Source organism: Notolabrus celidotus, chromosome 13, assembly GCF_009762535.1.
Source record: "Notolabrus celidotus isolate fNotCel1 chromosome 13, fNotCel1.pri, whole genome shotgun sequence".
Taxonomy (NCBI): Eukaryota; Metazoa; Chordata; class Actinopteri; order Labriformes; family Labridae; genus Notolabrus; species Notolabrus celidotus.
Genome location: NC_048284.1, coordinates 9,292,236 through 9,318,636, shown reverse-complemented (window position 1 = coordinate 9,318,636; position 26,401 = coordinate 9,292,236). Strand labels below are relative to the sequence as shown.

Sequence of the window (26,401 nt, the reverse complement as noted above, 5' to 3'; positions counted from 1 at the left end):
TATGGCTGCGAGGACACTCAGAGACAAGCCATCCCACAACGTGCCCACATCTGTCAACACCGGGCAACACGCAGACGGACCGTCAGAGGATAAAAATGAAGAAATACACAAATACATGGTTCTTTAACAGTCCTGCATTCATTTTTATATCTATCAATTAAAATGCTTGAGTCCATGTCAGAGGCAGTTCATTAAAAACAAGTCCGGGTTATTAACACACACCCCTTTATGCAGGCATTGTGCACACACACACACCCTTATTTTTGTCAGCCTTTGTAGCCTAATCGTCACCTCCTGAGCCTCAGTCAACACAAATAAATCAGCTGCCTGCCCCTCAGCGTGTGTCTCTGTGTCTGTGTGTGTGTGTTTTTGTGTAGTCACATGAACACAAGTCAAAAGAATAAACACACAGAATAAAGGAACCGTGCGTTAAACGGCTGTTGGTTGTAAATTAGGGAGTTACCTGGTACTCATTGGGCCAAAAGGTGGAGACGGCCAGTTCTGCTCTCAGCCAGTCTTTACCTGGAAGATGACATCACAGTTAGATCACGTGAATAAAACAACAATAAAATAAGTTATGAAATGAGTCTTAGGGATGGTGTGAGTTGGTATTTACCAGTGTAGGATGTCACGTTCCAGATAGGGTTGGCCAGAGGACCTTTGTTTACCTGAAAATAACAATGTAAAACACATTTCAATAAAAAAATGACCCTGGAAATACACACTTCTTTATATTTTATTTTCATTACACTCAAATCAAGCATAGATTATAATAATGGCAGAGATTATAAGTGAAAGGCTGTAAGTGACTGAATCCAAAAAAAAATTCATAAGGGGAAAATGTATCATATCATATCATATCGTATCGTTTTGTTTAATTCTGTTTTGTTATCTTTCGTATCGTATCATATCAGTTTGTATCATATTGTATCGTAGCATATTAGTGCGTAACAGTTGATATTGGTTTGTATCATATATTGTACCGTATCCTATTGTATGAAGCTATCAGGCTTCACACAATACTATTGTTTCCAATCACAAACCAATCACAGCCTGTTCTCACAGCAAGGTGGTCCGTTTAAACATGCTGCCACACTCTGCTGCTGCTGCTGCTGCTGGCAAAGCTTTGCCTCCACCACTTCAGCCTCCTCCTTCTCTGTATGCTTAAAAGCTTGTTTGTACCCCTGCAAAGGATTTAGCAATGCACCCCTTGGAAAGCCATAGCATGCTGCTTGCATTTTAAAAAGCAGAGACTTTAGTGTCAAGAATAACTGCATTTCCTTTTGGCAATAAATGGTAAAAATCTATGATGAAAGTGTTCCTCACTGGTATCGTATCGTATGGCATGGTACTGTTTTTGGTTCAAAGGGAGGTCAGAGGCCTGGGTAAACTAAACCTCCACACCTCTTTGATGCAAGAAGCTACATTTACAGGCCAGATTTTTTGCAGTAATGCCGGTTTGACTTTGTGACAGACTGGAGGGCAGTTTTCCTACCCATAATGCTACCCTGCTGCTAAGACCCAGGTTGTGGCAGAACCAGTAAAATAGCAATCTCCTACCAATGTGTTTGCTAACCACTCCCACAAACTGTGTAGAAACTCTGGATGAGGAGAGAGAGGAGGAGGGGAGGAATGTGGAAACAACTTAAGTGGAGGGAATGAAGTTCGGATAAGTGCATCACAAATTGTAGCTATCAGTGTGTTAGTTTTACTGATCCTCCTTCAGAGTCTCCCACAGTGTGATAGATGTTTGCTAGAATTACACAACCTGGGATCATAATCACACACATATATTCTCAGTGCGTTAAAGGTGCACGATTCATCATTTTAAAAGTCGACATTTCGATAAGAAAAATCAAGTTAGGCAATCTCACACAAGCTTTTGGTTAATGAAGGCGATTTTGTGGCCACCACTGCATTCTATCTGCATTACTTGTGGTTGTGATTCATGAAATCCAGACCACACTTCCCATAAATCCTGTTTTGTTTTGTTAAACTGAAGAGATCATCTGTCATGTGACAAACAGGAACTTGAGCTCGTCTACAGTTACTTGTGGAGCTGAATCTGCCTAATGACGAAGGTTTATTTAAATAGGGGTAAATACAATAATGCAATCCAGCTTGTGTCTAATGATATTAAAACCTCACCTCACGCAGTGGGAACTGCAATGAAGAGATTTGGTGACTTTTGTTTGAAGCATTGATTTCAATCTCTTTGTCATACATAAATATAAATACACTAAACCAGTATTAAAAGTCTTAATGTGTCCTTTATTTCCCCCCATCATGTTTCTTCTGATTACCTTCACCAGGACGTTCAGGGTGCCTGGACTGGAGCCGTCTGGGCTGGTGAGCAGATAGTTGAAGTCAATACAATGAGTGTCATTCTCCTTCATGACAGGCAGCTGGAATCTGGCCTTCTCCCCAACATCGTACTGGGACACGTCCACATACATGTAGGAACCTGGACAAGGAGGCAAGAAAAGAGTCACCAATGATTAAATAAATAACGTCAAGGTGGATCAGGTTCAGAAGTGTTTGTGAATCAAATCTCATCAATTAGCTCTTTTTCATTTGCAGCAGTTTGTGCCTGAGTAGCACATACCAGCTGAAATCCTCCTGCATGAACAGACTAGTAATGCTGCCCTCTGAGGAGGTTGTTAGTGTGTACATGCTCTAAGCATAATGACTGGGCTTGCCAAAGAGAAAGCTGTAAGCCTACTGCCTCTGTTTCATGTAGCTACATGAGGAAATCAACTCTTTCTGCTACTGTGTGTTTTAAAAATAATCCTCTTTGAAGACATGAACCGCAGAGGAAGATAAGAAAGACAGTGATGTGTTTTTGGAAGTTGACTTTGGTCCATAAGCAAAGTTTGTGTGTGAAAATTTGACTTGCTGCACATACTTTTACATCTGCATCACCATGTAAACACAGCAGCCATTGTCCTCTGACATCACACTCAGGGATAATAATAATAATAATAATACATTTGTTTATATATCACCCTTTAAAACATGTTTACAAAGTGCTTCAAAGAGTGCAAGACATAGCAAGAGAAAAAAACACAAAAACACATGACAAAGGTTTAAGAGAACTAAAATGATTTCAGTAAAAGACAATAATAAAAACCATGCAGAAATGAAAAAGTCAGTGATAAGTTAAGAAGTAAAAGCACATTTAAGAAAGTGTGCTTTTTTAAAAAGAGATTTATAAGAGGACAAGAATGTGGCTTGCCTGATCTCCTCTGGCAGGTCATTCTAGAGTGACGAGGCCCTGACTGCAAAGGCCCGGTCGCCTCTGGTTTTTAACTTTGCCCTTGGAAGTTCCAAGAGGGACCTGCCGGAGGATCTCAGGAAGCAGTTGGCGACATACATCCTCAGACACTCTCTTAGGTACTCAGGGGCCAGTCCATTTATGGCTTTAAAAGTGAGAGTTAAAATCTTAAAATCAATTCTAAGACCCACAGGCAACCAGTGAAGGGAGGCTAAAATTGGTGTGATGTGTTCCCTTTTATTGGTGTGTGTGAGGAGTCTGGCAGCGGCATTTTGGACTAACTGGAGTTTTGAGAGGTTGTGTTTGCTTAGGCAGGTGTAGAGTGAGTTACAATAATCTAATCAGGAAGTGATGAACGCATGGATGACAATTTCTAGATTATGATGTGTGAAAGGAAGGGCCTGATTAGAGAGATTTTGCGCAGCTGATAGAAACAAGACTGAACTGTGGTTTTGATATGTTGGTTGAAGTTAAGGTCTTTATCAAAGGGGATGCCAAGATTCTTGCAGTAGGGGGTGACAGGAGAACCAAGCTGAAGTGAGGAGAGAATCTGTGATGAGTGTGGACCGATGAACACAGGGATGCTCAAATGTTGTTATTGTGTTACTGTTGTGTTCTAGGTCTCTCATTACATAAACAAAGCTTGTGTATAAGAATAACAGGAATCACTGTTACTGCTTTTTAAATCATCCACTGTGAAGAGGCAATACAAATAAAAAAACTGCCGGGATATGAAGCCATAATTTAAAGTGAAAAAACAGCTTATTGGCTGCTGTTTAGCTGGCTAAAGTGGTAGCTTGATAGTGCTACATAATATGATAGGAAAGGTGTAAACTCCAAGCAAAGCTTAGTTTTAGAATGCTTATTGTTCTGTAAACAGGCAATTAGTTAGATGCTAACTGTACTTTCGCTTCTAACTTAACTATCGGTACCTAATTCATTATTAAATGTGTTATCTAACCTTCGAAACGACCACGTTTCCCTCCATATCTTTACTTTTCTCTCTCTGGTGCTATTTAATCTTGAAGTGATGAATTGTTAGCAATTAGTTATATTTCCTGTATTAACAAGATATGTAGACCTGCAAAACTGCAGTATAACATTGTAATAGCATTTGTGCTTCCCACACTAGGGAAACGCTTAGGTTATACATGGTATCATTGTTCCCTTATTGCTCTGTGATGAATAGAAAGATTCTTGAACCTTTCATCTAAATTGCCTGATACCCCTCTCTTTATAATTCTAATAAAAGTTTAATAATAAATCCACGTCTGTGTTTGTGTCCCCAAAGTAAGCCAAGTAACATAACTAAAAGCCGACTAGGAAATCAGGCCATTCTCCTTTGATGACACTGTTTGGCCCTCTCTTTGGAGCAGTGAGCTTCTTGTCATGGGAACAAACCCCCCAAAAAAGAGCCTTTATTCTTTCATGTTTTTTACTTTTTTGTTTCCTTCTCCTCTGGTTTCTTTTGGGCTTACAGTACAAGCATCAGTCATCAGTCCCCACCAGACACATAAAACAAACCCCTGTTACGACGACTGTGCCATTTGTTTCTCCTTTGTGATTGCGGAGCTGTTTCTCAGCAAGCCAAGAACAAATAAACACAGGAAATGGAAAAAAAAGAGAAGAGGGGAAAATAACTACTTCTTCCTTTTATATTCCTGGATTTATGTTCTTTTGAATTTGCGCAATCGTCTTTCTTCTCCTCTGCACTTTTGTTCTAGCTTCTTTTGTGTGAGCATAAAAAGTAAAAGACACAAAACAATAACAAAAACAAAATTAAAACTTGATCCAAAAAATCGTGGAGAGTGGCTTTTTCGTGGGAAGAAAGGTATGTTATCTTACTTCAGTTTGCACAGACTCCTTAACCACACAGTGTGCAATATATCATTACCTGCAACGACCCAGACGTGTCACATGATGAGTTGCATTTTTAACAGCTCTCCTCCAGGCTATATTTTCCTGTTTACTTATTATTTTTGCTTGTGTTCCTAGTTTTGTTATTTGAATATGACGGGACTCCTGAGACATTCACAGTCCCCCCGGATGAGACAACAAGAAGAGATGTGCATGAGGTAGTTTGTCATCCCGACTGTCACTTCTGAGCACCTTGTATACCTTCCACCTATGGCAGTTGACTGCAGGAAATGGAGCTCAAAATCATACATAATCTGAGTGTGTTGACAGGATAGTCAGTCAGCCCAACCAGATGTTTCAGTAATCAGCTCAGACCTCAACCAGATGTTGTTTCAGTGGAATATGAGGAAATGTGATCCTTTCTGTCTGATTATGAATTGAGAGGAAGTAACAACCACTGTGTCTGATACTAATTTTGGAGGAGAATAGAACAGTTACACAGAATATAACAAGACAGAATAGAATAGAATGGAATAGAATGGAACAGAACAGAACAAGACAGCATAGAATAGGATAGATAGAATAGAACACAGTAGAATATAATAGAATAGAGAAAGACAGCATAGGATAGGAAAGATTAGAATACAACAGAACAGAACATTACAAACAATAGAATAAGACAGGATAGAATAGAACAAGACAAAATAGAATATAATGGAATAAGACATAATAGGATACAATGGGATAGAATAGAGAAGAGTAGAATAAGAGAATGGAATATAATAGAATAAGACTGAATTTAATAGAACAGAATAGAATTAGCCAGAATGGAACAGAAAATAAAAGAATAAGACCGATTAGAATAAAATAATACAGAATAGAATAAGACAGAATATAATATAATATAATAGAACAGAATAGAATAGATTAGAATAGAATAAGACAGAAAAGAATAGAATAGAATGGAATAGAACAGAATCAAATTATACAGAATAGAATAGAATATAATTGAATAGAATATAATTGAATTGGATAGGATAAGACAGAAGAAAATAAGACAGAATAGAATAAGATGGAAAAGAATAGAATAAGACATAATAGAATAGAATAGGATAGAATAGGATAGAATAGGATGGAATAGAATAAGACAATAGAGAGAAGAGAATAGAATAAGACAGAATAGAATAGAATAGAATAGAATAGAATAGAATAGAATAGAAGAGAAAAGAATAAGACAGAAAAGAATAGAATAGAATAAGACAGAAAAGAACAGAATAGAATAAGACAGAATTGAATAGAATAGAATGGGATATAATGGGATATAATAGAATAGAATAGAATAAGACAGCAGAGAATAGAATAGAATAGAATAGAATAGAATAGAATAGAATAGAATAAGACAGAAAAGAACAGAATAGAATAAGACAGAATAGAATAGAATAGAATGGGATAGAATGGGATATAATAGAATAGAATAAAATAAGACAGCAGAGAATAGAATAAGACAGAATAGAACAGAATAGAATAAGACAGAATAGAATAAGACAGTATAGAATAAGACAGAATAGAATAGAACAGAATAGAATAAGACAGAAAAGAATAGAATAATACATAATAGAATAGAGCAGAATATAATAAGACAGAATAGAATAGAATAGACTAGAATAGAATAGAATAGAATAGACAGCACATAATAACTGGTACATTTTGAATGCATATTATCCTTGAAACAGTCAGACACTGTACTCTGAGCTGTACAATAACAGTGATTATCACTCATTGTTTATCTTGTCTGCTTCTGCTGTGAGAAAACTGTTTCCTCTGCTCAACCAGACGAAACAAAACAAGTCTTTTACTAATGCACACAAACATGTTGGTGTGTATGGAAACTAATATCAGCTCTTTCAGACTTAACTCTGTGTCCTTGTTATTGGATCTCTGCCTCTGTTATTACCACGCCACAATCACCTCTACACACACACACCAACACACACATCTAATTCAGCCACAGCTGTATTATATTAATCCTGCGTCCTGGTTCTGATTGTCATCAATGAGACAGAAAATGAGGACTTCCAAACAGGACTTTGGCCAACAGGACCAAAACACACGAATGAGCTAGCACCCGCCTCGATGACAAATCTATAATCTAAATCCATCAAGCAGCACATGTCGGCCCTATTTTTTTCTTTTTTGGCACTTCGACGCCAACGTGAGGTGAGAAGAGTGTCTTGAAGATGGCTGCCAAGATGGTGATCCAGTTAAATATATTCCTATCAGTCAGAGACCCAGATATGTCACAACACAAACAACGTGGCAAAAATATAACCTTTAGCACGTCAGCTACTCATAACAAAGCCTGCTGAAAAAGCATGACAACAAATGAAATAGGTAAGGGTAAAAATAGCTGAATAATATCTAGTAAATAGAGCTGTCAGTAACATTTCAACATTTTATGCACGGTTGCTGAAATACACTTCATGAATAAGTCAAATAAGAGGAATACTTAGATAAACAGAAAACAACAACACCTAATCTGAGACTGAATTAGTATAGAGAAGACATGAAACTGATACTGAACCAGTGCTACGAAAGCAGACGTTGGAATGCCAAGAACATCCTACACCTGAGGTCTGCCAGGTTTTAAAATGGCTGATGTCTCTGAAGTGCCAAAGTCTAAAATGGCCGCTAATAGAATGATGACACAATATAACGATGAGGCTAAAAATACCCCCCTGTGACAGCATTAAGACCCAGATATGTCACATAACAACAACAGCAGCAGCAGCAGCAGCAGCAGCCGCGTGGTAGACAGAGGACAGTATTCTTCAGCTGAACTGAAGCTGTTGGGGAAACAGATAATAGGGGAGTTTTTGTGTTTCATGGTTCCAACAAGATTAAAATGGGATACTGAGTAGCTGACAACCTGCTGGATTTAGTTCTACAGGAGCGAGTCCACCACGAAGACACAGGACTCCCCATAGGCAAATTCTGTCTGGTTCATGTTGAGGCCTCTCAGATTTACTGACCAATCAACAGCCAAATATCTAAGGGTGATCATCAAGTATGTTCTATATTTGCTTCTTCAATGGTTGTGTACTAGTGGTGTTTTTGTAAGCAAATCTTTAAGATGTATCTTTTCAATATAATGTTTGTGAGGGTAGTAATGACTGTGAGACTGAAGAAATTTAGAGGTACAAAAATGGAAATTCATTGTCAGCAGTAGAGCTGGGCGATATTGAAAAGGATGTTTTCATGATAAATGTTTTCATATCAGTCGATATCGATAATTATCACGATAAATATCAAAATATATCTGTAAGAGCCATAGAGTTATTTAAGTGGATATGCCTTTAATTGTCATGCTGCAGGTAATTGGTGCTGCTAAATGGGAGCAACTGAGCATGTGCGATGCAATGTGTGCTTTCATTTGAGCAAGACAAGTGATATTGTTTGTCTATATTATTAATAAATTCTTGGTTTGTTTAATTTTATCCGGCATTCATTTCATTTTTTTGTAAACCTATTTTACAATGCACGAGTCAGAAAGATCACATCCTGCAGAAGTGGCAAAAGAAGTTTTTTTCTAAAAGCTGCCTCTACAATTTCATTTAAATTTAAATTGAAAGACAGATTTTTGCCCATGGGTGAAAGTTGAAGAAACTCGACAGTTTGTTAGCTTGTATCTGGATTTAGTTTTCTGATAAGCTTCTTTAATCGCTCATTTTTGACGGTGATTATATGTTGCAGGTCTTTAGTGTAAGATGAGATTTTTGTGAAGCCTTAGTTTGTAGATTATTGTTTTTCTCATGTTTAAGTCATTTGCATAACTTGATTTAAAGTTTAGCAGAGTATTGTTTTGATTAGTGAACTCCCCTTTAAGGTTACTAAAGGTTATGGGCAACATAATGATGTTTCCCACAGTGCAGTGAATGCATCATGGTTATTCAGTGTTCAGTGGTACTACGGTCGCAATGGATATTTAACGTGTTTAAAATGCACAGCAGAAGTTGTCTCTGTGCTCTTCATTCACCCACATCCTGAAAGTATATTTACTGAAGTGTATTAAGTTAAAAGTTAACGCTCAGGTGACACAGTGTTGGCTAACGACTCTGCTTTAAGCTGGTAGGTTTTGTGCTCTCTTCCCTGTCGCTCCTTTCAGCTGTGTTTACATTCCACTCCAAACTTCTTTAAGCCCCGCCTATCTCTCACTATGCGATATGATTGGCTGTTCAATTCCGTCTTCTTGTTCTATCTAATGTTAGGTTGCAACTAGTGTTCAATGCGCATTAGCTGTAGTTATCCAATTATCGCCCAGCCCTAGTCAGCAGTAATGAAAATTAACATCTTTTCAGCTTGTGTGCAAAAGATGCACAAAACCCTAAACTCAACTCCTGATAGAATTAGACTTTAAGTAGTAATCTAAAGTATGAAACATCAAAACTGTCACATAGTAGATTTTAAAAAAATCAAGGTGGAAGAATCTGGCCTGTTCATAAATAAATAAATATATCCTGTTATAATTTGAAAATGTATTACACCTGGTTTTGTGGTTTAAAATGCGATACAATCCAATAAACCTGGATATGAATTCTACTTTCATGAGGCTGGATGTTCAGGCCGTGCAGAGACTGTGAAAGAGATGTTTGATTTTATGGTAATTTTAAGGCAGTATAGTTTGTGTTGCCGTATCCATCATTATTTTCTCATTATTAAAACATCCAGGGGACAAGGAGCCAGCTCCACTGCAGCTTCTTTGCCTTTTTTTTTTTTTTTTTTTTACCCCCCCTTCCCTTATTAGACAGTACACTGTGGAAAACAAGAGCAGAGAGAGAAAGAGGAATAGGGAAAGAGGGATGAAGAGAATGGCATGCCAAATGGGTTTAGAGTGGTACTGGCTGACAACATTATGAGTCAAGAGTATCTGCTTTAGTCCACTGAGCCACAGAGCCCCAGTCCATGAATGTTCAACTGGCACAACTAGCGCTGCCAGTGGAGCATCCAGACCCTGCCATGTTCGCTGGTGCCAACATCAACCCCCGGAGAGATTACATAGAATTGTTTTATCTCTATTACGAAAACTGCCACAGCATCCCTCCCCACTCAATACCGCCTTAAGCACCAAATGATGATTAGCAACTGTGAAAAATCAATGTGGGCTATAAGGAACAAAAGTATAATTGTTGGCTGAACCATCCAATGACTCTAAAACGATTCTGCGTAAATCCCTAAGATGACTCCTTTTCTTCCTCCTTTACCTTTGGCAATTTATAACCCTCTGAACTGCTAATCAGCTGAATAAACTGAGTCCCAAAGGTCACAAAGAAGCCAAATACTCTAAACAACTCCCCTTCAAACAAAGAGGGTGTGTTTCCCTTTGTTTTCAGGGGTTAAAAGTAAAGAAGCTTCAGTGCCTGTGCTCTAAATCTTGCCGTAGCCTCAGGGTGACTGAAGCTAGCCAAACCGGAGTACCTTTAAATTACTGGTGGCGAGGATTTCCTGAGAAAACAATTCTAATAATAGGCATTACCGATGTGTCCCTAGGCAAGGCATTTCAGCTTAACCACAACCCGTTCCCTACCACTTCCAGAAACTTAGCCAAGTGATGTATCTGATTCTGCAATCCCCTCCAGCAGCATGGTGCTCCATCCAAAGCAGCACCGCCTCGCACCCTGCTGGCAAAATTAACACTTCAAATGTCCCCCCAGTGCCCCCCCGTACCTTTAGGCAGCACTCTGAACCCCCCTTTTAGCAATCTCCATTAACCTGCCCTGCCATCCCCTGCCCCCCCTGCTCATTCCACTGGCTTCCACAGGCGCTAATGCTATGCTAATTTCAGGCCACTGAGCTCTTGGGCGGCGCACTTAACCTCCTCACACGGCCAACTCTGCCCTCGCCGCATAGTGACAACCCCTTGTGTTCGTAACACTAAATGTTAGTCGACCATTGGGCAAGGCACCCGACCCTTTTTGTCAAGTATGCAAGACCACATGTGGCAGACAGCAGGACACACACACACATTTAGAGGGAGATGTGTGTGGGAGTGTGTGTGTGTGTGTTTGTGTAAAACTTGTAAAGTGCTGGTGTTGAACTGAACCTTTCTCTAAATGTCATCCAGGCTGGGTTGTCGCGATGATAAGCATGAGAGATAAATAATGGCATTACATCGTCATGGCAACAAAGTCATATCTTCCACAACACAGGATGAGGAGAGGAGAGGAGAGGAGGTAAGGGAAGATAACGTGAGGGAGGTAGGAAAGGAGACAAGACAAGAGTAGAGGAAAAGCAGAAGAGAGAAGGAGAGGTAACAAATAAGGGAATATAGAACAAGGGAAGAAGAGTTTAGGAAAGGAAAGGAGGGGACAGAGCAGAGTACATAAGAATTTAGGAAAGCAAAATAGGGAACAAGGCAGGACAGGAAAGGAGAGGAGACTAAAGTTTAGGAGAGGAAAAAATGGGACAGGGCAAGGCAGGGCATGAAAAGAAAGGAGACAAGGTCGTAGGACGGAAAGGGAGGAACAGGGTAGGACAGGAATCAAAAGAAGATGAAGGCAATTAGAAGGGGAGGAGGGGAGGGAGGACAAGAGAAGACAAGGACACCGAAAAAGAGGGGAGAGAACTTGACAGGGTAGAAAAGTATAAAGGAGATGAGTGGGAAAAAAAGGAGAGGAGACAAGGGGACAAGGAAAGAAAGGAAAGGAGAAAAGACTTTGGAAAAAGGAAGCAAAAGGAAACAAGACTAGTTGGGGGCATGACAGAAAAGGTAAGGAGACAAGAGTTTAGGAGAGATAGGAGGGGATAGGGCGAGACAGGAAAGGGGACGAGAGTTAATGGATTAAAAGGAGCAAACTTGGGCGAGAGGAAGATTAAGAAGACAAGGAGAGAAGATAAAAGCAGATGAAAGGAGAGGAAAGAAGGAAAAACCAGAGAGGAGAGGGAGAAAGTCCAGAGGAGAAGAGAGGATATGAGAGAAATAGAGATGATTTTAGAGGAGGCTAGAAGAAAGGAAGGAAGGCAGATGAGAGGAGCTGAAAGAAGCTGAGATGAAAGAAGTGAACTATCTCAAACATGTTAGTGATCGATGCATTTCAACATAGTTTCTTCACTCGTGGTCAACGCCATAGTTCTCCCAGCAGTCAACATTCCTGCTCGTGGTTGGCAACTATGTCAACACTGCATCGCTGGTAAGTGTTATAACATTTTGCTTTTAACATTGTAAAGTATGCAACCTTCCCTGTTCCCTGCTGTTGATTAATGACCTCATATTCTGTTAATTAGACCCTCAGCCCGCAGGCAGAAAGATTTAATTTCCCCTTCATCATCATTGTAGGGGAAAAAAACAACTGATTAAAGAGGAGAGGAGAGGAGAGGAGAGGAGAGGAGAGGAGAGGAGAGGAGAGGAGAGGAGAGGAGACTCTTAAGTAAAAATTCTGATACAGCAACGTCAAATTCTCCAACGATCCAAAAGTCCTGCATTCAAACTCTTGCTTTAACACCCCTAATACCCCTTTTCCACCAAAGTGACCCTAGTGCTAGTTCCGGGCCGGTGCCAGTGCTAGGTCAGAATTAGTTCAACTGAGAACCTTCTAAGAACCAGCTTGCTTTGATCACAAGAGAGCCACATCACAACAACCCTGTTTTTACCCCCTGATGTTCTTTCTTCTAACCCAGCAAGGTGTTGGTACTACTCTGGTGTTTCGGTGGTCGAAACATAAAGAGCTGGTTCCAGATTAGGCACCAGCTCCAAACCAGCCTTTTCGACCAACCCGAACCTGGTTCTAGTTTCTGGTTCTAGCTGGTGCCCGCACTGGTTCAGAGCTTGTTCAACTTGCGAACCAACTCGGCACTAGTTTGTTTTTCTACCCTCTCGAGCCACGTCACGTCGTCATTTCTATGTGACCGAAACACAAAAAACTGGTCCTCACGTCAATACATTGACACACTTCACTTTTGTGGCATAACAAGGTAGAGAAAGGGTTTGCATCCCGTTAAAGTTGTTTAAGAAAATACTCATGGAGGCTGAAATCCCCTTTTAGATAGAACTGAAAAGCAGAGTATAGCTTCAAGCAGCACTGAACACCCTGGTGCACACCAGAGTGTGGTGCATGTCTGAATGTGGTGCAGAGGCATTACAGGCTTAATCAAGCCGTCAAAAATGCAATTCATTTGGAGCTTGGTGAGAATAATGATAAAAAATAAATGGAGTATATCCATCGCGCCTTTGCACCACTGGGGTGCTCCGGGCCTAACAAGGGGCCCCAACTGCTTTCTATAAGGGGGGTTGAATTAAAGGTAATATACAGTATAATGGACCAGTGGTTATGCAAATCAGAATCCCAACAGGGAGAGCAACGACGTGAAAGTCGAGTAGTCCCATCAGGATTCATTTGTTGTGATGTTTGGACCAATCAGAATCAAGTATTTTACACGGCTGGGTAATTATAAAAGGAAAGTGGGAAATATATGAAAAATGAAAAACCTTGGCATGTAGTATTTTTTCATTGATGGCATTGATGGCATTGTTCTCTCAAGGAAACAAATTCAAAAATAAAATAAAAACTACAGCCTTTGTGTTGGAAGCAGTGCATGTTTGGATTTTATGATCAATTTTTTATTATAACTGATACAAACTGACATTTTTTACGATATTGTCATGTCCAAGATGCAGAAACAGCCATGAAAGCAGGTTACAGGTAGTGAAATCTTACCTTGTGGTAGGTCTGGTGAAATGTATGGCACCTCCTGGGTGTGCGTCCAGTCGAAGTCATCATAGGGATCTTGTTGATAGTCACACTGACTGAAGCCCTCTTCAAACGTACAGCTTCCTGCAAAGACAAAAAACAACAACATTTAGTTGACCTCATACCATAAATGTATCTATTCAAAATACAACACAGACTCTTCCCCGGTCTGATCCAGTGAAACTTCAGATTCTTCCCTGTCTGATGTTTTTCTGTGCGTGACCGTGTCTCAGCTCATTAACAAACCACCAGGAGCCCGAGCGCCAACAGCCATCACTCAGGGCCACTCAGGATCACCTCTGACTCAAACACCAGAGCCTTCAGCTGATCATCTGAGCCCATCACCACGGCCCCGGGACCACCATGTGTGAGCTGGCTGCCTGTGGCACCGAGTCGCTCTAATACAGAGAGACGCCACTTGTCCCCGACAGCTACCAGAGATAATCAAGTCGCAGTGATATGTGGCTTGTACTGGCAATATCGCTGATGGAAATAGCATCCTGGCTACTCCTAGCTATCTGATTCATTGACCTGCAAGTGCCGCGCAGCTTGTGTTAATAAAATGGCCAGAAGAGGATGGCTAAGAAAAGCCACATGGCCATCTGATGCAAGTCACTGGCTGTTAGTGGTCACAGAGATGTGTCTTCTGTGTCCTTCTTGACATTGGCTGAAGTAGAAGCTGGCGACATGGATCAAAATCTTCACATGTAGTCTTCTGATGTAGAACTTATATAGCACATAAAAGGTGCAAATACAAAATGACACAGATATTTTGTTCTTACTTTGGCTGCAACTAATAACTATTATTAGAGTTGCTTAACCTTTCAATTATTTCCTTGATTAATCGATTAATCATTTGGTCAATGAACATTAAAAAGGCCCAGCAGTCCAAACTACAATCCCGCTTCATTCACTAAAGTTAATACCAAAAGGAAAGCACTGATTAATACACTTATGAAGCTAAAACAAGCAACATTTTGACACTGTTGAAACTTCATTGATTAATTGATTAGTCATTTGGTCAGCTGATCATTAAAAGGGACTGCACTCAAAACTCTATTCACTCTTCATTTACTTTAGTTAAACACAAAGGAAAGCACTGATTTAAACACTTATGAAGCTAAAACAAGCAACCTTTTGATACTTTTGCTGAAACAACTTTACCGATTAATCATTTGATCAGTGATCATTAAAAGTGGCAGCAGTCCAAACTCGAATCACTCTTCATTTACTTAGGTTAAAAACAAAGGAAAGCACTGATTTATACACTTATGAAGCTAAAACAAGCGAAATTGTGACACTTTTGCTCAAACAACTTCTCTGATTAATCGATTAATCATTTGGTCAATGATCATTAAAAGTGGCAGCAGTCCAGAGTACAATCACTCTTCATTTACTTCAGTTAAAAACAAAGGAAATCACTGATTTATACACTTATTAATCTTTAAAAAAAAGCTAAATTTTTACACTTTTAGTCATACAACTTCACAGATTAATTGATTAATCGTTTGGTCAGCTGATCATACCATTCATTCAATGTCAAAAAAGTCATTAATAACAAAGATCCTTAAACTTTAGAGGTTAATCTGCAAATATTAAAAATTTCTGTTAAAGAAAATCAGTTTATTATGGAAAGAGTTGACATTGATTTTATCATTGCAGCTCTAACCTCAACAAAGATGTCTGAGACAAATTGGTCCATGCATTTTTTAGAGGTTTTAGTTAATGACTTGATGGCGACATCAAAATGCATAGTTAAAGCGAGGTGAAGCATTCCTCATCAAACAAAGAGTTAATTTGCAAAAACAGTTAACTCACTTCTGAAAAATTTAAAAAATGTTTCAAAAAACAATACTAGCTTTTGGTATGATCAATAAACTGAGGTTGGGTGGTTTTGACTGTCCAAAATGACTTTACTAATCAGAGATATCTTGAAAATCCTAACTTTATTAGGAATCTATATCAAAAAGAAAAATGTTTTTTTAAAATGTATAAAAACTCATTTATCTGTCTTGCAAATGAACTCTTCGGCTTCCTGGCACCCTTAGTTTTCTGGTGAGTCGCATTCAAATCCCAGCTCCCAGACTCACATGGTAACCGTTTCTACTGCGTCCACAACCATTAAAAAAAACACTAAAAAAAGAAGCTTTACGGGACCAAGCCACCATGAAGCACTATCAGCAACCAGCACTGGCAGCAGCATAAATCTCCCAGCATTCAGTCAGTGCTTCAGCTTTGCTACCTGTGTCCTCGAGCGAGCTGCGGCGGCTGTGATGGAGAGCAGAACGACAGGCCCTCAGATACCCTGCTGATCTGAGCCCCCTGCTACAGAGGGATACCAAGAGGTGACAGCCAGTGCCGGAGGAGAAACAAGTTAACATCAAACTAAGCAACTGTCTTCAGCTGCCGGCTGCACGGCTGCCTGTGACTCACAACCCTCTCGGGGTCGTTGTTTAAACCAGCCTCTCTCTTTGTGCGTTTTACCTCGCTCCCCATTCGATTCAATTAAGTGTTTGTCACAGCAAGTTACCTCCAGTCATAAAGGGGAACAAACACTGGGACATGTAGAGGGCATGACGTGAAGCCAAACAACATGCATGTCTCTGCTTCAGACTCTTCTATTGTTCAGTCAAATTGGATTTTAGGAATATTACTCCACATGTCTGAGGAGCGCTGCTGTTTGTTTGTGTTCTCCAAGACTTCCTGTCTCCCACAGAGAGTGTGTCAGTTTACATCTTGTTGGAAGGTAGGTCTCTCTGCGTGAGTTAAAAGAGCAAATCACGGGGTGCAAAGTGTGGCGATGTTGTGTGACATTGTCGGCCTGTATTGAGAACTGAGCACTGTGCATTTTGGGAAATCATATCAGATGGATACAAGCACGGACTTTTATTTTGAAGGTGACAGGTTGGCCTTTGCAGTAGCGCTCTTAAAAGGTTGTGTGTCTGAAAGCTCAAACTATTATATAATTACCTTACGATTACAGAGTAGTGCATTCCCAATTCATAGTATCCGATTTGTTGTATACAAGAAACACCCTTACGTATTTTAAATTGTCCCACACATCCTCCGCTGCTATTTCATTATCTTTTCTTTCTCCTTGTTTTTTCTCTTAATTGAAAGAACTGTTTGTGAAAGGACTCTTGCAGGAGTGTCTGTACCCTAACACAACACACAGTCAGACCCTCTATATTTGCATGCTTATGGAAATTTACTGAACCTGCCACCTCTTTACTGGTGAATGTAAAGCAATAGCTGACAAACTACTCTGCAGTAGAACGCTCCATACTAAATATCTCTTATCACATGACATGTTAGAATACGGTGCAAAACACAGACGATACGTTTAGGAAGGTATAAGTGGATACGTGTTTTTAGATATCTTCAGAGGAGTGACTTGTATTTGTGGTGAGCAAGGACAATGGAGCGTGTAGGTTTGTTTCTGTCACACATTAAGAGTAACCTTGAGCAGGCTTTGAGGTTGAATATAATGTTCTTTGTTGATGACTGGATAGTGTGTTTTCCATTTTCTCAGAACAGTAGAAGACATTTCAACTAAGAGAGGAAGAATGTGAAAACAAAGTACACAAAAGGACAATGTAAAGGAACTTAAAGCTCCATGTGTGGAGTTCTCAGCCTTTCAGCCGCAATTCTTCTTTACAGTTATTTCTAATGCCTGAAACGGCAGCAGCAGTTATGTGCCGGATGAAGAAACCAATTTTATTTTCAAGAAACCAACTTTTTCTATTTTGATAAGATTTTGGATGAGTGATGCATTTGATTGTTGACCGGCAAAATGTTTGGGTATTTTTTAGTTGTTTTTTAAAAAAGTAATTTCTTTTTTTGGGGAAATGAAGTGTGGGGAGCAGAGAGTGGGGGAAGAACAAGCAGCAACCTCCAGCCGTGAGAATTGAAGCCAATGCAGAAGTGTTAAAAACTGCAGTTCATCGAGTGTCCACTTGAGGCTGGCTTCAGAAGTAACAGAAACCACATACACAACCATTCAAAACAGCTGATCTTACAGCAGAAAAAAACATTTTTGCAGCCTGGTACAAAAAAACGAGTGTAGTCTGGATAGCTCATTTCTCGATCGGCACACACTGTACGGGGGCTGAATTTTTTCATAACAGCGCAATTTCGAAGATGAGGGGCACAACTGACTGGATTGACAGGCAGGAACACTGTGGGTGTTGGCGAGGAGGCTCAAAGCCCACCTCTTTAACTCACACTAGCTCGACAGCAGTTAGGTTGCGTTCAGCATTTCCAATATGGCTCCCGCTGACTATTGGCTTTAAAACAGCGCTTCAGAAACAGATGGGTGATGTTACGGATACTACGTCCATTATTTATAGTCTATGGGGAAGACATACAGCTAATTGCAGAGGCCAGTAGTCCACTGCGACGAGGACTAAAGCCGCTGTATATGGGTTGTGCAACTAAACCGTTAACCAACAGCGCCCCGACTGCCAAAATGTAAATCAGAAAACACTACTTACACACAAACAGGACACGATCAGCAGAGACCAACTCTTCCAGCAAACTGCATTAACTCTTATTACCGACTTTGTTTAATTAACAATGAGGGAATCATTTGAAGTAATCTCTTAATCAGGAGTTTGCAGTTTACTATGACTCATGGCAAGCAGTTGTCATACATCAGAATCCTCTCTTAGGTGTGATTGTTGTGCAAGTTGTATGATGCTGGTTCAAAAGGAGCGCAGTTATAAATATAAACGGATAGTGTTTAAAGTACTTCTCTCATTGATGGGAGCTTTGTGCTCGGCCTCTCTTGATATTGCATAAACACTGATGTGTTTCTGAATATAGAGTTTAAAGAAAGCAAAAGAGATTCTGTTTTACTGTAAGTGATAAACTGTTTGGGCCCTTGTTTTGACAGAGCAGAAGCACTTAGCCTTGGTTTACCTGCTACAGCACTTGTTTGGCCTCGTTTAACCTCGCTGAAGCTACAAAAGATATACAGACGCTCTGTTTAGTTTCAAGGGTTTTTGTGGAATTTCTGCCACTGAAAGCGGTATACACTGAAGAGCAAAATTGGATTTAAACCCACCGTTTTCTAAAATATGTGCAGCGGGCTTTTAACCGTGTACACACACACGCAGTTCCATTCAGCTCTGATACAGTGCTGTTGTACAAGAGGTATTTCGCCTTGGCTTTTCAGCAGTGGGAAAAATACATGTCCTTGTTTTAAATTCCGCTTTACTGACTGGTTTAAAAAGAACATTTGTCAATCACAGAGTGTTTCTCTCTTCTCGTCTGCACACCTCTGATAGACACCCTCGCTGCTTTCAGCTGCTAACATACTCAACAAAGTAGCTGTGTGTTCGTGTTCTTGTGTGTGTGTGCGTCTCTGCTGAAAAGGGGGTCTGCAGAAACCAAATACGTGTGAAACCGTCTACACACACACAACCCTCACACTAACCCGCCCACGTTCTCAGTTAACACTTCTCTCTTTCCTCAATGTCCTGCCAACTTTTACCATTACACACACACACATATATACACACACACACACGTACACACACAACTGACAGCTAGTGGTTGTTGCCAATAATGACAAGAGCAGACCTTGAAGGATTATTTTACCTCTACAAAAAAAGCCATGTCTTGTCATACACAGTTCTCATCCATCCATCTATCTATCTACATTATCATATGATGGAAGCAGGAACAAGCAGGAAACAGGAAACAGCACTGACGTCAGATTTATTTGGTTTAAATGGAAAGTTAAGGCAAATAGTTGTCTGTTAGCACATCCAGCATAAACAAAGTAACTCTGGAGATAATTTGGCTTGTGTTTAAGGTGACTGGAGGAATGTAAAAATCAATATCCACTCTTCTTTTATTCAAGTTTTGATTTCCATGAACTGTTGTTGGCACTATCTTGGCTGCTTCTTTGTAAACAAGCCACTGTGTTCACCAGCCAGCCGCCAACTTTGCCCGTCTGCTGTTCAGTACATAGACGCTATAAAACATGGATATAGCGGGGCACCGTTGGCCTCGCGGTCCAAGCACACGCCCCATACAGAGGCTGTAGCCCACGTTACAGAGGTCGCAGGTTCGACCATTTACTGCGTGTCCTCCCCCACTCTCTACTCCCAACATTTCCTATCTCTATCTTCAGCTGACCTGTCCATTAAAGGGCAAGAACGCCCCAAAATATAACTTAAAAAAACAAAACATGGATGTCATCTTAGTGATGTCGCTCATTGGCATGGCCGCCATATTGGAAACGCTGACTACAGCACTCATTAAGCTAATCTAGACCAAAATTGTTGATGTCCTCTGCTGTAAAAATGGGCATTTCATTGGTTAATTTGGGGTGCACGCCATAACCGCTAGGCTAAACCAGTGCCCTTAAACTGCACATTTTAATATGAGTTAATGGGGATCCCATGGCTTTTGGAGCCAGCCTCAAGTGGACACCTGAGGAACTGCACACAGTTTTTTTGCACACCTGCTATGGCTTCATTTTGCCACTTGGTTCAGTTACACACAGTAAGGACAGTTTGTGTGGTTTTTAGTCGAGCATGACAGATATGATGTATACTGTGGCCTCAATGGGACTTGATAAGGGGCTGTCAGAGATATGATACAAGTACTGCACAATCCAGATAGAAAGGCTTTGTTTTGTATGCTGAAGAGTGACGTCATCCACTATCATCCGCTTATCTGTTCTTCTTGTATGTATCGTATTGGTCTCTGATATCCAGTATCATTCAGGCAGTTGTCTTGAGCCTGTAAAACCAAAACAATGAGCTAAGATGCCTTGTTGTGCCGCTCCTTTTGCTTTACTTCAACGGGATGCTATGTGATGTTCTCATGTAAATATCCATTACAGCTTTAAACATAACATACATTGTGATTATACAAGTGTTAATAGTATCATATTGTGCAACAAATCCCTAAAACAATTTTCTAACTGTATGCACAAGTGTGTGTCCAGATGGGTCATTATTGCCCCCCCCCCTCCACACTGTTCACAAGGACACAGAGAGCAGGAGAGAAACCGCCTGCATGCTAATCACTTCCTAATCAGCTTCTGTGATTGGCTGCCTCGCTAATGAAATAATGGCGACTCATTTGCATAATAAAATAATTAGAAGGACTTGATAAAGGCTCAAGGGCAGAGAGAGGTGCACACACACACACAGACACAGTCACACACACACACACACACACACACACTATGACACAGGATAGGCGCAGTCTTTTCGAAGAGATTGTTGAATGGCATCAGACACAACATCTGCCACCGTCACTCAGAATCATTTTGTGGTGATTTGCGCTGACCTCCATCTTCAGGAGGCGACTCAAACAAAAAGTGCTCTGACTGAAACTGTTCAGGAACGTGGGCACAAACGGCCTTAAGGGGGTCGGCGGCAAAAAAAAATGAAGGGAACACGTTCAATTTTTACTTATTAGCTCAGATCAAGATTATTAGTTGGCAACACAGCAGGAATGTGTAACAATGGCTGCTGTGATTAGCGTCCCCGTTCTCCAATTTGATCTAACTGATCTGCAGAATAGGCAGTATTAAATCAGATCTAACAGCTATAGTCTGCTCTGATAGAAGTCCCTGGGATACGTTTAAATCAAATAAGAGGTCTGAGCTTCTTTTTTTTGCTCCTCTAGACAATTACTATAAATCTATTATGGCAAAGAAATGCCATTAAGAGTAAGAGATGTCTGATTATTGGATCAAAAAATGCTTGGTCAATACTTGGGGCCTTGTGCAAAGAATTCTTCTAAAGAAAGAAGCTTCACTGATTCACTACTGTCTAGTATAGCCTTGAGGTTTTACATTCACCTAGAATAACCAACTTTGCAATAACTTAAGCCTCTTCAATGCATGAAGATATTAAGATAGTTATAATTTTAAAGTTGTGTAGGGTGACTTGGTTGACTCATGTTTGAATTCAGCACTTCAAAATCTTAGAAGTATCCTCTTGAGAGTAAGCCATAAGAGATTGACAGTATGGATATTCAGAGCTTGTGATTGATAATTGATTTTAAAGTCCTTTTAATTGTTTTTAAAGCTCTTAACAGCCTCCTTCACACATCACTGATCTCCTGTCATTTTAAGTTCCAGCTCGATCACTGAGGTCCTCAAATGCTTCCCTTTTAACCATCCTGTTATGTTTGTTTCTCAGGGACAGCAAAAATGTTCCTGGGTCAACTTGACCCGGGGTATATTTAATACCAAAAGTGTAAGAACTGAAAAAAAAAACAATAAACTTTTTTTTTATCTCATTATTAACTCCATTACTAACCATTTAAATCAATATTTAGTGCAATGGCGTTCTTTAATTTGCACAGATCATGCTTCAATGAAGATAACTTACTCGTTTTTTTATGAACACAGTTGCAAAGAAACATTTAGTATTTGACACTTCTGTCCCCTTTTAACCTCCACTTTGACTACTGGGTCAAATTGACCCACAACCAGGATCTAACCATTTTCATTTATATGTTGTAAGTTTCATAGCAAAAAAATACTGAACATTTTTCCTTTTTTTCTTAACATTAACAAGGGTCAATTTGACCCGCAACATAACAGGAGCGTTAAATGTTCCTCATGTGGCCCTCACAAGCGCTGGCTGGAGAGCTTTCTGTGTTTATGCACAAAAACTGTGGACCCTCTGCCTCTTGACTTTAAAGCACCAAGCTCTCTGAGTGTTTTCAAAAGGAAACTTCAGACTTAACTTTTTAATCTGGCTTTTAACTTGGAGTAGTTTCCTATTAGTCCTGGGCTGCATTATTACTTTTAATTATTCCATGACCATTGTTTTAGCATCATTTTTAATTAATTAATTTTTATTCTATCTTCTTTTTTTAATTTTTTAATGGTATTTATTTCTATTTTATTTATTGTTCCTCTATCTTGTTTAAGCCTTGTATCATTTTATCTGTTGTTCTTTTGTGAAGCACTTTGGGCTGCATGCTTGAATGTATGAAAGGTGCTATATAAATAAAATGAGTTGAGTTGAGATTGTGTAAGCTAAATGCTCCTAACCTGTGTTTCATATACGAGATCTCTCAGTGCAGCAGAAACAGCTAACGCACTGAGCTCTGTCAGTATGAAATTAAAAAGACATGATTAAGGTTAGGTTCAAATAAAGGATTCATGGAAGGGAATCTGATTGAAGTCAGACTTCAACTCTGTGTCATATCAAGATGTAAGCACCCACTGTATTAAGCTAAGAGCCGAGTAATAAAATACATCAGCGCACAAAGTCAAAAAGTAAATTGATTAAATCAGAGTTCAAAGTGAAGCTTCTAGGCATCTCCCACTGCATGAAATCAGCAAACACTCATTACAAAGGAAGACGAAAACAAACGCACGATGCTCACAAATGAAGAGACAAACCAGTGAGTGTGGCAGGAGGAGATAAATCTGCCTTACATATAACAAGCTGACATTTGAAGAGAAAAACGTGCTGAATTATTGCAGAAATAATGGGAACAGATCAGTGAACTGCTCTGTAAAACTGTGCACTAGAGCAATCCACATGAACTCATGTCCTTTGGTGCTATTTAACAACATGCTCTGTGCTGGAAATCACAGACAGAGTTTTACTCAGATGGATCTGTTCTATGTGTGCTGGAGTGTGTGCACCGTGCTTTGAAATGAAGAGAGGATGAATACTTTCAGGCATGCATACTTTATGAAAGACATGAGGTCACGGAGCTCTGCATGTAAGATATGCAGGAACGTAACGGCAGATATGAACGATATGCAAGTTCATCGACTGGAGATCATGTCAGCATGACTTGTATGAGACCAAAGTGTGTGAGTGTTCAAGTATCACTCTTTTTATCCCACAGTGCTTAGCCCTGGCTGTCCACATGCAATGACTTACTCTTCTTTAAACCTTAACTATGGTCTTCTTCCTGATCTCATCAGTAGTTTTAGTGCCATGCAATACTGGCTGTAAAGTTTGAATGAGTTGTCTTTCACACACTGACAGTCAAAGTCATTGTTTTTATCATTTTCTTACTTTTCATCATTTGACCAGATATGTTCATAGTTTACATTAAAGAGATTAAAAGAGATTTATAATCATAGACTGTAAAAGATAATGCACGTAGTATCTGTGACATTACCCATCTGTTTCTGAAGCGCTGTTTTGAAGCCGATCGTCGTCGGGAGCCATATTGGAAATGCTGAACTCAACCAAATTGCTGTCGAGCTAGTGTGAGGTAAAGAGGCGGGCTTTGAGCCTCCTAGCCAACAGCTACAGTCATCTCCTTAAATGGGCAAAGCTTGGAATCTTAATATCTTCTAAACTGTCGCGTTATAAAAAAAATCCATCCCCCCACAGTGTGTGCCGATCAAGCGGCAACCTTTGGTCTAAAAATGAGTCCAACGCAGAAGTGCTAAAATCTGCAGTTCATCGAGGATCCACTTGAGGCTGGCTAAAGAAGTACCGGAAACCACATACACACCAATTCAAAAAACAAGTGTAATCTGGATAGCTCATTTCTTGATCGGCACGCACTGTAGGGGAGTGAATTTTTTTCTAACGCGGTAATTCCGATGATATCAAGATTACGAGTCTTCCAATGAGAGGCACAGCTGACTTGATTGGCAGGCTGGAACACTGTAGCTGTTGGCTAGGAGGCTCAAAGCCCGCCTCTATTCGTCACAATCGCTCGACAGCAGCAATATGGCTGCCAACGACGATTGGCCTTAAAACAGCGCTTCAGAAACAGATGGGTGACGTCACGGATACTACGTCAATATTCTATACAGTCTATGGTGCTGACAGAGAAATAATCTCTTCAGAACTAAGTGGTTTTTTGAACCAGGCTGTAAACATGTTTATTATATGCTACAAAGATCGTCTTTTTTGAATTGGTGTGTATGTGGTTTCTGGTGTTTATGCAGCCAACCTCAAGTGGATGCTCAATGAATTGCAGTTTATAACACTTCCGCATGGGCTTTGCTTGGTCTGTTTATGAGTGTATAGCACTAATCAATTACAATCTAATACTGTTATCTCACATTTATCACATTTTTAATTCATTTATTTTTCTTATATTTAGTTCAATAAGTTGAATAAAATATGTTTGGCACATCTGTTGAAGACAAAGACTTCAAGGTGGAAGAATTTGTGTTTAAAAGTTCTAAAGTGGCCGTGAAAAATACCTTGAAGTACTAACCTATGTATCCACTTATGTTCACTGGAATAAATTTCCTTCAAGTCCTTACATGTTTTACAGTTTAACATACATAGGAGTCTATCAGATTACTGTTACTTCCCCAAAGGTAGGCTGAGAACATCATCTCATCTTGACCCTGATCTCAAGCCGAGACCAAACCGAATAAATCTGCTCAGGAATGTGGAGGACTCGCTTTGTCACCCAAACAACACACATTCTCCCTGAACATACACTTTTTTTTCTCTCCGTCTTTCTGTCTAGTATTTATCGGCAGAGCTCCGTTTCAGTCTGCGGGAGGAGATATCATCACCGGAGAGCAGATAAGACAGGATGAGTGGAAGAGGGTGAAACAGGAGGGAGGAGTTCCAAGAAATGGAGCAGTGGAGAGGAGGAGAAAATGGGGAGAAAGAGAACGAGGAACAGAAGGAGAGAAGGAAATAGATTTTCGGCCAATGCCTGAAAGCCTTTTGAGTAACACGGTATTACTATGACCCTGTATGCAAACTTTTCTGTTTCAGTCACCTCTCGTCTTGTGTCTCATTCCTGTCTCTCCATCGTTTCCTGTATTTATACCAACTTCAAGGAGGACTGATATCTTTTTAGTTTGGTGGTTTTGCAACATAAAGGAAAAAGAAAAAGGAAGAGAAGAGGAACAGGGAAGCTCCACTTTGCAAATGGAAAAACTTCCAAGGACAATAATTACATTTAAGTCATTAAAATCCAATTCCAACCAGCAGTAATACCGTTTCCATCCGAATCGCCGCAATTTTGTCTGAGTCCAGTTCATAATTGACCCGGATTCCTAATCCAATGTGGATTTGTGGGACGTTACAAAGTAGTAAATCATTTAAACGGTTTAGTTTTTGGCTCAACTGGATGAAAAAGTTGGAAAAAAAGGGAAAGAGAAGACGAGGGAGGAGAGGAATTAATGCAAAAATAATGAAAAACTGGCTGTTTCACTCAATTTATGCAATACACTGTGTTATGGACTTCATAGTACTCCTATACAATGCCCTCTTGACATTGCTCGGCTGGTTTAATATGATTCTCTGCACTCCTGTTGTTGTATTTGTTGTATTTCATTTGTGTGTGTGAGCACATCACCGACGCCTCAAGGACACTAATAAAGTTGTACCTTATCATTCACTCTCTCTGAGTCCTCCCTACTTTTTGTTCCCTCTCTCTGCCTCTTGTTCTCTCTTCCCCGCTCTGAGAATAGGTGAAATTAGCCTGAAATGATACAAGGTGACATCAGAGAGGCTCACACACACACACACACACACACACACACACACACACACACACACACACACACACACACACACACACACACACACACACACACACA

At 40.0% G+C, this 26,401-nt stretch overlaps 1 protein-coding gene and 1 long non-coding RNA gene across 5 annotated transcripts in view; one reads left to right on the top strand and one right to left on the bottom strand.

Moving 5' to 3' along the window:
* Positions 1-26,401, bottom strand: part of ptprk (protein tyrosine phosphatase receptor type K) — a 153,008-nt gene that overhangs the window by 73,565 nt on the left and 53,042 nt on the right. For all 4 annotated transcript variants that reach the window (XM_034699506.1, XM_034699508.1, XM_034699509.1 and 1 more), the window contains 4 exons: positions 13,840-13,956; positions 2,304-2,464; positions 617-668; positions 464-522 (listed from right to left, as the gene is read on the bottom strand). In XM_034699506.1, the coding sequence (XP_034555397.1) occupies positions 464-522; positions 617-668; positions 2,304-2,464; positions 13,840-13,956 (389 nt within the window). The remainder of the gene's footprint in view (positions 1-463; positions 523-616; positions 669-2,303; positions 2,465-13,839; positions 13,957-26,401) is intronic.
* Positions 11,333-26,162, top strand: LOC117824113. Its single transcript, XR_004633531.1, has 3 exons — positions 11,333-11,358; positions 12,229-12,315; positions 25,315-26,162. It is a non-coding gene; the product is annotated as an uncharacterized LOC117824113 (long non-coding RNA).